Below are 14,179 nucleotides of genomic sequence, written 5' to 3'. Positions count from 1 at the left end.
TCATGGCAAGTTGTGGGTTTGGGGTTTTTTTGGGTTTTTTTTGTTTTTTTGTTTTTTTTGGTTGTGGTTTTGCTTTTGCTTTTTTGAGACAAGGCCACACAGCCTTGACTCCCTGGGCTCAAGCTATTCTCCCACCTCAGACTCTCAAGTAGCTGGATCTGTAGGTGTGCACCACCATGCCTGGCTGATTTTTTTTTTTTTTTTTTGAGACCGAGTCTTACTCTGTCACCCAGGCTGGAGTACAGTTGCACAATCTCGGCTCACTGCAACCTCTGCCTCCCTGATTCAAGCGATTCCCCTGCCTCACCCTCCCAGGTAGCTAGGATTACAGGCACCCACCACCACACCTGGCTAATTTTTTGTATTTTAGCAGAGATGGGGTTTCACCATCTCGATCTCCTGACCTCGTAATCCGCCCACCTTGGCCTCCCAAAGTACTGGGATTACAGGCATGAGCCATTGTGCCTGGCCGCCTGGCTACTTTTTATGTTTTTTGTAGAGATTGGGTATTGCCATGTTGCCCAGGCTGGTTTTTAACTCCTAGGCTTAAGCGATCCTCCCACCTCAGCCTCCCAAAGTTCTGGGCCTGAAGGCATAGAGCCATCGCACCCAGCACATGGCAAGTTTTGACCAAATACCTTTAATTGTGTATCAAAGTGTTTCTGTGGCAATTACAATTTGACAGTTGACTTTGATAATTGTATGTTAGGGAGTTCCAGGTTTTCGTAATTTGTTATGTGGGGAATTTTAAGAAATTATAGCTTTTCTAGTACCCTTTATTGTTTTTATAAATTACATTGTTAATTTTGAAGCAACCACATATATATAATGCTTTTTATATAAACAGAATATTGTATATACGACACTGCAACTCGCTCTTGTCATTTGATAATACTTCTAAGATATCTTTCCATATCTATGCATGGTTTACAGAATTTTTTAAATCTGCTTTCTTTTTTTTTTTTTTTTTTGAGACAGGGTCTCACTCTGTCAACCAGGCTTGAGTGCAGTGGCACGATCATGGCTTACTGCAGCCTTGACCTCCCAGGCTCAAGTGATCCTCCCAAGTAGCTGTGACTACAGGCACGTGTCACCATACCCAGCTAATTTTTTTTGTATTTTTTGTACAGATGGGATTTCACCATGTTGCCCAGGCTGGTCTCAAACTCCTAAACTCCCAATCACACCACTCAGCCTTCCAAAGTGCTGGGATTACAGGCAATGAGCCACCACGCCCGGCCTTTTTTGTTTTTTTTGTTTTTGTTTTTTTGAGACAGTTTCACTCTGTCACCCAGGCTGGAGTGCAATGGTGTAATCTTGGCTCACTGCAACCTTTGCCTCCCAGGTTCAAGCAATTCTTCCACCTCAGCCTCCCAAGTAGCTGGAATTACAGGCACCCACCATCATGCCCAGCTAATTTTTTTTTTTTTTGTATTTTTGTAGAGACGGGGTTTTACCACGTTGGCAAGGCTGGTTTTGAACTCCTGACCTCAGATGATCCACCCGTCAGCCTCCCAAAGTGCTGGGATTACAGGCATGAGCCACTGTACCCAGCCACATGCTGGGCCTTAATCCACTTCCTATTCACATTTTTTTTCTTTATTTCAAGCAACCCCAGCCTGAGAATAACCCACATTCTATTCTGAAAATGTTTTCTTTTCATAATGCACATCAGTTGTGCTTCATATTCTAAGATGTGTGTACTATCTAAACACTTAGAATAAAGTTTATAAAAGTCATTAGTTAAATATTGTGTTCTGCTTGTTTTATAGAGCTATCATTGATATAAATACTATTTGATATTTTATGAACATTTTTCTAAATGGAAAGTTATAATTTACCAGTGAGGGGCGGGCAATAGGATAGATTAAAAAATAGCTTTTATTCAATATCAGTAACATAGAAGTTAATGAGAGACAAATTCCAACTCTAATTAGATGACCCATATTCTGTTTCTTACTAGGAATCAACCCTCAAAAGCGTATTGAGTGCCTTATGGAATTTGTCAGCACATTGCACTGAGAATAAAGCTGATATATGTGCTGTAGATGGTGCACTTGCATTTTTGGTTGGCACTCTTACTTACCGGAGCCAGACAAACACTTTAGCCATTATTGAAAGTGGAGGTGGGATATTACGGAATGTGTCCAGCTTGATAGCTACAAATGAGGACCACAGGTATATATAGAGTTTTATATTACTTTTAAAGTACAGAATTCATACTCTCAAAAAGACCTAATTGTAAGCAATGTTTTACATAATCATGAAAGTTTTAAGCCAAAATATATTTATTATTGTGAAAAGATAACTACTCTTAGTTTAACTCATTAGTGTACTTAATGTAATAACAGTTTATAGTATTATAAAGGAGACTAAATTAAGCAAATGATAGTTGAGAGGTGTAGCCCATATGTGGAGGAAAAAATAGTCACAAATATTGGAACAAAATAATCCATTTCTATCAGTATAGTATAAAAGAATGTGAAAACAAAATTTAAAACAAGACAAAAACTATGAGCATGATCCAGAGAATATAAAGGTTCACATTTTTCTAATGATGTCTTAGTATCAATAATAATAATTTTTTTTTTTTTTTTTGAGACGGGGTCTCACTCTGTCGCCCAGGCTGGAGGGCAGTGTTGCAATCTTGGCTCGCTGCAACCTCCACCTCCTGGGTTCAAGTGATTCTCGCACCTCAGCTTCCCAACTAGCTGGGACTACAGATGCACGCCACCACACCCGGCTAGTTTTTCTATTTTTTGGTAGAGATGAGGTTTCACCACGTTGTCCTGCTGCTCTTGAACTCCTGGCCTCCAGTGACCCACCCGTCTCAGGCTCCCTAAGTGCTGGGATTACAGGCGTGAGCCACTGCGCCTGGCCAGTAAATAATATTATTTAGCTAACAGCCATTCATCCAATCTGCTAGAGTTGCAAAACCTAAAAGAGTGCCTCAGATGCAGGGCACACATTTTCAGAACTCGGATTCTGTATTATGTCAACAAAAATACAACTGTCTTTTTTTTTTTCTTTCTTTCTTTCTTTTTGAGATGAAGTCTCACTCTGTTGCCCAGGGTAGAGTGCAGTGGCACAATCTCTGCTCACTGCAACCTCTGCCTTTTGAGTTCAAGTGATTCTCCTGCCTCGGCCTCCCGAGTAGCTGGGATTACAGGTAGCCCCCACCATGCCTGGCAAATTTTTAGTAGAGATGGGGCTTCACCATTTTGGCCAGGCTGGCCTTGAACTCCTGACCTTAGGTGATCCGCCAGCCTCAGCCTCCAAAAGTGCTGGGATTGTAGGCATGGGCTACTGCGCCTGGCCAAAAATATGTTTTTTTTATAGCTTATTCATTTTTTAAGTCTGTGATGCAGAAACTACAAGCCTAGTCTCCCTTTCTGCTATGCAGAGAAGATTTCTTAAGTCCTGTAACTACTGGACTGCTAAGAGAAGACCACCATGTTAAAGCTTATTGTGTACCCTTGCCAGTCCATTTTAAAGCCCACTAAAGCTGAATATGCTGTCATTAATCTTCAGTTTGCCTGCATTAAACAAGCTGTTGCTCTTTCATGTCCAGAGTTCATTATGCTGATCCTCACACCTTGTTTTTATATGCCTTAAATGTTTTGAAAGCTTTAATTTACTTTATTTTTTAAAAATAATAAGCATACAGTCTGCCAAAGAGCACTTTTTCTTTTCTTTTTTTCTTTTTCTTTTTCTTTTTTTTTTTTTTTTTTGAGATGGAGTCTCACTCTGTTGTCCAGGCTGGAGTGCAGTGGTGTGATCTCGGCTCACTGCAACCTCCACCTCCCAAGTGATTCTCCTGGCTCAGCCTCCTGAGTAGCTGGGACTATAGGCATGCACCACCACACCCAGCTAATTTTTGTATTTTTAGTAGAGACAGGGTTTCACCATGTTGGCCAGGCTGGCCTCGATCTCCCAACCTCAGGTGATCCACCCTCCTCAGCCTCCCAAAGTGCTGGGAGGCATGAGCCACCGTGTCCGGCCAAGAGCACTTGTAAGAGGGATGGCAGTATCACACAATCAAGCCAAAAAATACAGAGATTACTCTGAAAAGTAAGTGTGCTAATCTAAGAGCTTATAATGTGCACTGACTGAAGAAAGATCTTTAATCAATTCTATCTACCTCTTCCAAGATATATCAGTATCAGAGTGGCACCCAACCATAGATTAAATTACCACAAAATTCCTATTCAACATAGGATTTCATGATATATTGATAGTTTTTAAATTGGGAAACTGTTATATGAATAGAGTAAATGTACGTGCCCCACCCCCTGCAAATGTTTTAAGCTATTGGGTCAGAATAGGAAATGTAGAATTGACAAAAATAACACCTTTACTTTTTTTAGTGTGACAGATTAGTATTTTAAAACAGTAAACATTACATGAAATAAGAAAGAACAGAAGGAGATGTGGAATACTTGGAATTTATAGGATAATTGGTACAATCATATTATGCCTATTGTTTTCTATCGTTTTATTTGTTGTTACTGGATACACATTTTGACCTTAATTTTATGATCTCTTGATTTTATTTCAGGCAAATTCTAAGAGAGAACAACTGTCTACAGACTTTATTACAACACTTAAAATCTCATAGTTTGACAATAGTCAGTAATGCTTGTGGAACTTTGTGGAATCTCTCAGCAAGAAATCCTAAAGACCAGGAAGCATTATGGGACATGGGGGCAGTTAGCATGCTCAAGAACCTCATTCATTCAAAGCACAAAATGATTGCTATGGGAAGTGCTGCAGCTTTAAGGAATCTCATGGCAAATAGGCCTGCGAAGTACAAGGATGCCAATATTATGTCTCCTGGCTCAAGCTTGCCATCTCTTCATGTTAGGAAACAAAAAGCCCTAGAAGCAGAATTAGATGCTCAGCATTTGTCAGAAACTTTTGACAATATAGACAATTTAAGTCCCAAGGCATCTCATCGTAGTAAGCAAAGACACAAGCAAAGTCTCTATGGTGATTATGTTTTTGACACCAATCGACATGATGATAATAGGTCAGACAATTTTAATGCTGGCAACATGACTGTCCTTTCACCATATTTGAATACTACAGTGTTACCCAGCTCCTCTTCATCAAGAGGAAGCTTAGATAGTTCTCGTTCTGAAAAAGATAGAAGTTTGGAGAGAGAACGAGGAATTGGTCTAGGCAACTACCATCCAGCAACAGAAAATCCAGGAACCTCTTCAAAGCGAGGTTTGCAGATCTCCACCACTGCAGCCCAGATTGCCAAAGTCATGGAAGAAGTGTCAGCCATTCATACCTCTCAGGAAGACAGGAGTTCTGGGTCTACCACTGAATTACATTGTGTGACAGATGAGAGAAATGCACTTAGGAGAAGCTCTGCTGCCCATACACATTCAAACACTTACAATTTCACTAAGTCAGAAAATTCAAATAGGACATGTTCTATGCCTTATGCCAAATTAGAATACAAGAGATCTTCAAATGATAGTTTAAATAGTGTCAGTAGTAGTGATGGTTATGGTAAAAGAGGTCAAATGAAACCGTCAATTGAATCCTATTCTGAAGATGATGAAAGCAAGTTTTGCAGTTATGGTCAATACCCAGCCGACCTAGCCCATAAAATACATAGTGCAAATCATATGGATGATAATGATGGAGAACTAGATACACCAATAAATTATAGTCTTAAATATTCAGATGAGCAGTTGAACTCTGGAAGGCAAAGTCCTTCACAGAATGAAAGATGGGCAAGACCCAAACACATAATAGAAGATGAAATAAAACAAAGTGAGCAAAGACAATCAAGGAGTCAAAGTACAACTTATCCTGTTTATACTGAGAGCACTGATGATAAACACCTCAAGTTCCAACCACATTTTGGACAGCAGGAATGTGTTTCTCCATACAGGTCACGGGGAGCCAACGGTTCAGAAACAAATCGAGTGGGTTCTAATCATGGAATTAATCAAAATGTAAGCCAGTCTTTGTGTCAAGAAGATGACTATGAAGATGATAAGCCTACCAACTATAGTGAACGTTACTCTGAAGAAGAACAGCATGAAGAAGAAGAGAGACCAACAAATTATAGCATAAAATACAATGAAGAGAAACATCATGTGGATCAGCCTATTGATTATAGTTTAAAATATGCCACAGATATTCCTTCGTCACAGAAACAGTCATTTTCATTCTCAAAGAGTTCATCTGGACAAAGCACTAAAACTGAACATATCTCTTCAAGCAGTGAGAATACGTCCACACCTTCATCTAATGCCAAGAGGCAGAATCAGCTCCATCCAAGTTCGGCACAGAGTAGAAGTGGTCAGACTCAAAAGGCTGCCACTTGCAAAGTTTCTTCTATTAACCAAGAAACAATACAGACTTATTGTGTAGAAGATACTCCAATATGTTTTTCAAGATGTAGTTCATTATCATCTTTGTCATCAGCTGAAGATGAAATAGGATGTGATCAGACGACACAGGAAGCAGATTCTGCTAATACCCTGCAAATAGCAGAAATAAAAGACAAGATTGGAACTAGGTCAACTGAAGACCCTGTAAGCGAAGTTCCAGCAGTGTCGCAGCACACTAGAACCAAATCCAGCAGACTGCAGGGTTCTAGTTTATCTTCAGAATCAACCAGGCACAAAGCTGTTGAATTTTCTTCAGGAGCAAAATCTCCCTCCAAAAGTGGTGCTCAGACACCCAAAAGTCCACCTGAACACTATGTTCAGGAGACTCCACTTATGTTTAGCAGATGTACTTCCGTCAGTTCACTTGATAGTTTTGAGAGTCGTTCGATTGCCAGCTCCGTTCAGAGTGAACCATGCAGTGGAATGGTAAGTGGCATTATAAGCCCCAGTGATCTTCCAGATAGCCCTGGACAAACCATGCCACCAAGCAGAAGTAAAACCCCTCCACCACCTCCTCAAACAGCCCAAACCAAGCGAGAAGTACCTAAAAATAAAACACCTACTGCCGAAAAGAGAGAGAGTGGACCTAAGCAAGCTGTAGTAAATGCTGCAGTTCAGAGGGTCCAGGTTCTTCCAGATGCTGATACTTTATTACACTTTGCCACGGAAAGTACTCCAGATGGATTTTCTTGTTCATCTAGCCTGAGTGCTCTGAGCCTTGATGAGCCATTTATACAGAAAGATGTGGAATTAAGAATAATGCCTCCAGTTCAGGAAAATGACAATGGGAATGAAACAGAATCAGAGCAACCTAAAGAATCAGATGAAAACCAAGAGAAAGAGGCAGAAAAAACTATTGATTCTGAAAAGGACCTATTAGATGATTCAGATGATGATGATATTGAAATACTAGAAGAATGTATTATTTCTGCCATGCCAACAAAGTCATCACGTAAAGCAAAAAAGCCAGCCCAGACTGCTTCAAAATTACCTCCACCTGTGGCAAGGAAACCAAGTCAGCTGCCTGTGTACAAACTTCTACCATCACAAAACAGGTTGCAACCCCAAAAGCATGTTACTTTTACACCGGGAGATGATATGCCACGAGTATATTGTGTAGAAGGGACACCTATAAACTTTTCCACAGCTACATCTCTAAGTGATCTAACAATAGAATCCCCTCCAAATGAGTTAGCTGCTGGAGAAGGAGTTAGAGCAGGGGCACAGTCAGGTGAATTTGAAAAACGAGATACCATTCCTACAGAAGGCAGAAGTACAGATGAGGCTCAAGGAGGAAAAACCTCATCTGTAACCATACCTGAATTGGATGACAATAAAGCAGAGGAAGGTGATATTCTTGCAGAATGCATTAATTCTGCTATGCCCAAAGGGAAAAGTCACAAGCCTTTCCGTGTGAAAAAGATAATGGACCAGGTCCAGCAAGCATCTGCGTCCTCTTCTGCAACCAACAAAAATCAGTTAGATGGTAAGAAAAAGAAACCAACTTCACCAGTAAAACCTATACCACAAAATACTGAATATCGGACACGTATAAGAAAAAATGCAGACTCAAAAAATAATTTAAATGCTGAGAGAGTTTTCTCAGACAACAAAGATTCAAAGAAACAGAATTTGAAAAATAATTCCAAGGACTTCAATGATAAGCTCCCAAATAATGAAGATAGAGTCAGAGGAAGTTTTGCTTTTGATTCACCTCATCATTACACACCTATTGAAGGAACTCCTTACTGTTTTTCGCGAAACGATTCTTTGAGTTCTCTAGATTTTGATGATGATGATGTTGACCTTTCCAGGGAAAAGGCTGAATTAAGAAAGGCGAAAGAAAATAAGGAATCAGAAGCTAAAGTTACCAGCCACACAGAACTAACCTCCAACCAACAGTCAGCTAGTAAGACACAAGCTATTGCAAAGCATCCAATAAATCGAGGTCAGCTTAAACCCATACTGCAGAAGCAATCCACTTTTCCCCAGTCATCCAAAGACATACCAGACAGAGGGGCAGCAACTGATGAAAAATTACAGAATTTTGCTATTGAAAATACTCCAGTTTGCTTTTCTCATAATTCTTCTCTGAGTTCTCTCAGTGACATTGACCAAGAAAACAACAATAAAGAAAATGAACCTATCAAAGAGACTGAGCCCCCTGATTCACAGGGAGAACCAAGTAAACCTCAAGCATCAGGCTATGCTCCAAAATCGTTTCATGTTGAAGATACCCCAGTTTGTTTCTCAAGAAACAGTTCTCTCAGTTCTCTTAGTATTGACTCTGAAGATGACCTGTTGCAGGAATGTATAAGCTCCGCAATGCCAAAAAAGAAAAAGCCTTCAAGACTTAAGGGTGATAATGAAAAACATAGTCCCAGAAATATGGGTGGCATGTTAGCTGAAGATCTGACACTTGATTTAAAAGATATACAGAGACCAGATTCAGAACATGGTTTATCCCCTGATTCAGAAAATTTTGATTGGAAAGCTATTCAGGAAGGTGCAAATTCCATAGTAAGTAGTTTACATCAAGCTGCTGCTGCTGCATGTTTATCTAGACAAGCTTCATCTGATTCAGATTCCATCCTTTCCCTGAAATCAGGAATCTCTCTGGGATCACCATTTCATCTTACACCTGATCAAGAAGAAAAACCCTTTACAAGTAATAAAGGCCCACGAATTCTAAAACCAGGGGAGAAAAGTACATTGGAAACTAAAAAGATAGAATCTGAAAGTAAAGGAATCAAAGGAGGAAAAAAAGTTTATAAAAGTTTGATTACTGGAAAAGTTCGATCTAATTCAGAAATTTCAGGCCAAATGAAACAGCCCCTTCAAGCAAACATGCCTTCAATCTCTCGAGGCAGGACAATGATTCATATTCCAGGAGTTCGAAATAGCTCCTCAAGTACAAGTCCTGTTTCTAAAAAAGGCCCACCCCTTAAGACTCCAGCCTCCAAAAGCCCTAGTGAAGGTCAAACGGCCACCACTTCTCCTAGAGGAGCCAAGCCATCTGTGAAATCAGAATTAAGCCCTGTTGCCAGGCAGACATCTCAAATAGGTGGGTCAAGTAAAGCACCTTCTAGATCAGGATCTAGAGATTCGACCCCTTCAAGACCTGCTCAGCAACCATTAAGTAGACCTATACAGTCTCCTGGCCGAAACTCAATTTCCCCTGGTAGAAATGGAATAAGTCCTCCTAACAAATTATCTCAGCTTCCAAGGACATCATCTCCTAGTACTGCTTCAACTAAGTCCTCAGGTTCTGGAAAAATGTCGTATACATCTCCAGGCAGACAGATGAGCCAACAGAACCTTACCAAACAAACAGGTTTATCCAAGAACGCCAGTAGTATTCCAAGAAGTGAGTCTGCCTCCAAAGGACTAAATCAGGTGAATAATGGTAATGGAGCCAATAAAAAGGTAGAACTTTCTAGAATGTCTTCAACTAAATCAAGTGGAAGTGAATCTGATAGATCAGAAAGACCTGTATTAGTACGCCAGTCAACTTTCATCAAAGAAGCTCCAAGCCCAACCTTAAGAAGAAAATTGGAGGAATCTGCTTCATTTGAATCCCTTTCTCCATCGTCTAGACCGGCTTCTCCCACTAGGTCCCAGGCACAAACTCCAGTTTTAAGTCCTTCCCTTCCTGATATGTCTCTATCCACACATTCATCTGTTCAGGCTGGTGGATGGCGAAAACTACCCCCTAATCTCAGTCCCACTATAGAGTATAATGATGGAAGACCAGCAAAGCGCCATGATATTGCACGGTCTCATTCTGAAAGTCCTTCTAGACTTCCGATCAATAGGTCAGGAACCTGGAAACGTGAGCACAGCAAACATTCATCATCCCTTCCTCGAGTAAGCACTTGGAGAAGAACTGGAAGTTCATCTTCAATTCTTTCTGCTTCATCAGAATCCAGTGAAAAAGCAAAAAGTGAGGATGAAAAACATGTGAACTCTATTTCAGGAACCAAACAAAGTAAAGAAAACCAAGTATCCGCAAAAGGAACATGGAGAAAAATAAAAGAAAATGAAATTTCTCCCACAAATAGTACTTCTCAGACCGTTTCCTCAGGTGCTACAAATGGTGCTGAATCAAAGACTCTAATTTATCAAATGGCACCTGCTGTTTCTAAAACAGAGGATGTTTGGGTAAGAATTGAGGACTGTCCCATTAACAATCCTAGATCTGGAAGATCTCCCACAGGTAATACTCCCCCGGTGATTGACAGTGTTTCAGAAAAGGGAAATCCAAACAAAGATTCAAAAGATAATCAGGCAAAACAAAATGTGGGTAATGGCAGTGTTCCCATGCGTACCGTGGGTTTGGAAAATCGCCTGAACTCCTTTATTCAGGTAGATGCCCCTGACCAGAAAGGAACTGAGACAAAACCAGGACAAAATAATCCTGTCCCTGTATCAGAGACTAATGAAAGTTCTATAGTGGAACGTACCCCATTCAGTTCTAGCAGCTCAAGCAAACACAGTTCACCTAGTGGGACTGTTGCTGCCAGAGTGACTCCTTTTAATTACAACCCAAGCCCTAGGAAAAGCAGCGCAGATAGCACTTCAGCTCGGCCATCTCAGATCCCAACTCCAGTGAATAACAACACAAAGAAGCGAGATTCAAAAACTGACAGCACAGAATCCAGTGGAACCCAAAGTCCTAAGCGTCATTCTGGGTCTTACCTTGTGACATCCGTTTAAAAGAGCAGAAGAATGAAACTAAGAAAATTATATGTTAATTACAACTACTATATAGACATTTTGTTTCAAATGAAACTTTAAAAGACTGAAAAATTTTGTAAATAGGTTTGATTCTTGTTAGAGGGTTTTTGTTCTGGAAGCCATATTTGATAGTATACTTTGTCTTCACTGGTCTTATTTTGGGAGGCACACTTGATGGTTAGGAAAAAAATAGTAAAGCCAAGTATGTTTGTACAGTACGTTTTACATGTATTTAAGTAGCATCCCATCCCAACTTCCTTTAATTATTGCTTGTCTAAAAATAACACTACAGATAGAAAATATGATATATTGCTGTTATCAATCATTTCTAGATTATAAACTGACTAAACTTACATCAGGGAAAAATTGGTATTTATGCAAAAAAAGAAAATGTTTTTGTCCTTGTGAGTCCATCTAACATCATAATTAATCATGTGGCTGTGAAATTCACAGTAATATGGTTCCCGATGAACAAGTTTACCCAGCCTGCTTTGCTTTACTGCATGAATGAAACTGACGGTTCAATTTCAGAAGTAATGATTAACAGTTATGTGGTCACATGATGTGCATAGAGATAGCTACAGCGTAATAATTTACACTATTTTGTGCTCAAAACAAAACAAAAATCTGTGTAACTGTAAAACATTGAAACTATTTTACCTGAACTAGATTTTATCTGAAAGTAGGTAGAATTTTTGCTATGCTGTAATTTGTTGTATATTCTGGTATTTGAGGTGAGATGGCTGCTCTTTTATTAATGAGACATGAATTGTGTCTCAACAGAAACTAAATGAACATTTCAGAATAAATTATTGCTGTATGTAAACTATTACTGAAATTGGTATTTGTTTGAAGGGTCTTGTTTCACACTTGTATTAATAATTGTTTAAAAGGCCTCTTTTAAAAGCTTATATAAATTTTTTTCTTCAGATTCTATGCATTAAGAGTAAAATTCCTCTTACTGTAATAAAAATAATTGAAGAAGACTGTTGCCACTTAACCATTCCATGTGTTGGCACTTAGCCATTCCTGAAATTTCTTTTATGTGATTAGCTCATCTTGATTTTTAATATTTTTCCGCTTAAACTTTTTTTTCTTACTCCACTGGAGCTCAGTAAAAATAAATTCATATAATAGCAATGTAAACAGCCTAGCATAGACTAAGCATTAAACATAATAGGCCCACATAATTTCCTTTTTCTTAATGTTATAGAATTCTGTAGTTGAAATTGATTATTCTTAGACATTGTAGTCTTTTCGAAGCTTTACAATGTTACTGTCTTGCCCCTTCATCTTGTTGCAACTGGGTCTGACATGAACACTTTTTATCACCCTGTATGTTAGAGCAAAATTTCAGCAGTGAAGTATAATCAGCTGTTTGCCATGTTCAGGAAATTCAAATCACATGGAACTTCAAAGGTAGGTTTAATACCATTAGGATATTCAGAAGTATGTTTTAAAATCCCTGCCTGTTAAGGAAACTTTGTTTTTGGTGGGTACAGTTCTGGGGTACATGTTAAGTGCCCCCTTGTACAATGGAGGGAAATCCTCCTTCCTGAAGGAAAATAAACTGACACTTATTAACTAAGATAATTTACTTAATATATCTTCCTTGGTTTGTTCTAAAAGATCAAAGGGTGACTGTGATGATACATGCACACTTATTTGTTGAATAAATGAAAATTTATTTTTAGTGATAGGATTCATACACTATTTGGGGAGGGAAAACCTTTTTAAGCATTGTGGGGCACTCAGAAGAGGAGATAAAAGAGGAGTAAACACACCTACCTGGTGCCTTGAAAATCACATTAAGTAGTTAATTATCTACCCCTTACCTGTGTTTATAACTTCCAGGTAATGAGAATGATTTTTTTAAAGCTAAAATGCCAGTAAATAAAGTGCTATGACTTGAGCTAAGGTATTTGACTCCAATGCCTGTACTGTGTCTTCTGCACCACTTTGTAAACACTTCAATTTACTATCTTTGAAATGATTGACATTTACATTTTTGCCAAATGTTATCTGAAATTGTCTATGAATACAATCTATTTCTGTTGTTCTCCAAAGCTTCCATAAACAATGGAGATACATGCATATAGGTCATATTGGTTTCCTTTCATTTTCTGACTTTCTATTTCTAACTTTCTGAATTATTGCTTACCAGTTTTTGCAAACCACTTCAAGTACTTCTATGGAAAGAGATGGGATGTTAGTCAATTAGATAAAATTGCCTTTTAATTCAAATAAGAAAATACAAATGTTGAAAATGAAGAGTTCATTCCACATGCCAGAAAAGTGGAATTTTTGTAGGCAACACTGACTGGGAGAAGGGCCAGTCTACACTACCCATTGAAGTAAAGATTGCTGGATGAGGCCCTCTATTGGAGATAGTGGTTCTGAATTAGTAAAGGGGCAAGTCTCAATTCTAATTATAGATGTTCACAGGGTGCTGCTATAATCGATAGCAGGCCAAATATTCCCAATTTATGCTTGTCTACAAATGGCATACTAAGTCCAGTGTTGGGAATTAGTCAAGAGTTATGATGCCTGTTTAGAGAGGAGTGGGGGAGGGAGAGTTACCTATCGTAAGGCACTTCAAAGGAGTGCGTTGGGATCACCAGGAGTGCTTACCAAGACATAGCTGGGCCATACCCCCAGTTTGATTCAGGAGGTTTGGAATGGGGCCCAAGAACGTGCATATCTAACAAGTTGGAAGGTGAGGCTAATGCTGCTGGTCTGGAGACCACACTTTGAGAATTACTGCCCTAAGTTATCACAGTGAGGCTCCTTGAGTGATTTGCCTTCAGCTCTAGCGATTCCTCCCAGTAACTGGACCTTTAATCTGACAAAGTATGCCAACAGATAAACTCTTCTTCCCCTAGGCACAAAATTCAGTATTGAGCCATCCAATCTGATAATGCTTATCTCAACTCCTGACAGCAGACAAACTTAATCAGACATGAATGAACAAGTAATTTTAAAGACAATGATTATATCTGAAGGCTCAGTTAATGTTCCCTTTGAGACTT

At 39.2% G+C, this 14,179-nt stretch overlaps 1 protein-coding gene across 15 annotated transcripts in view; it reads left to right on the top strand.

Moving 5' to 3' along the window:
• The window catches only part of LOC105499964 (APC regulator of WNT signaling pathway), a 144,143-nt gene extending 130,890 nt beyond the window's left edge, over positions 1-13,253 (top strand). For all 15 annotated transcript variants that reach the window (XM_024787152.2, XM_011772858.3, XM_011772854.2 and 12 more), the window contains 2 exons: positions 1,964-2,178; positions 4,559-13,253. In XM_024787152.2, the coding sequence (XP_024642920.2) occupies positions 1,964-2,178; positions 4,559-11,129 (6,786 nt within the window). In that variant the 3' untranslated portion in view covers positions 11,130-13,253. The remainder of the gene's footprint in view (positions 1-1,963; positions 2,179-4,558) is intronic.
• The last annotated feature ends 926 nt before the right edge of the window (positions 13,254-14,179 follow it).

Source organism: Macaca nemestrina, chromosome 6 (assembly GCF_043159975.1).
Source record: "Macaca nemestrina isolate mMacNem1 chromosome 6, mMacNem.hap1, whole genome shotgun sequence".
Taxonomy (NCBI): Eukaryota; Metazoa; Chordata; class Mammalia; order Primates; family Cercopithecidae; genus Macaca; species Macaca nemestrina.
This window is presented reverse-complemented; position numbering and strand designations above follow the sequence as displayed.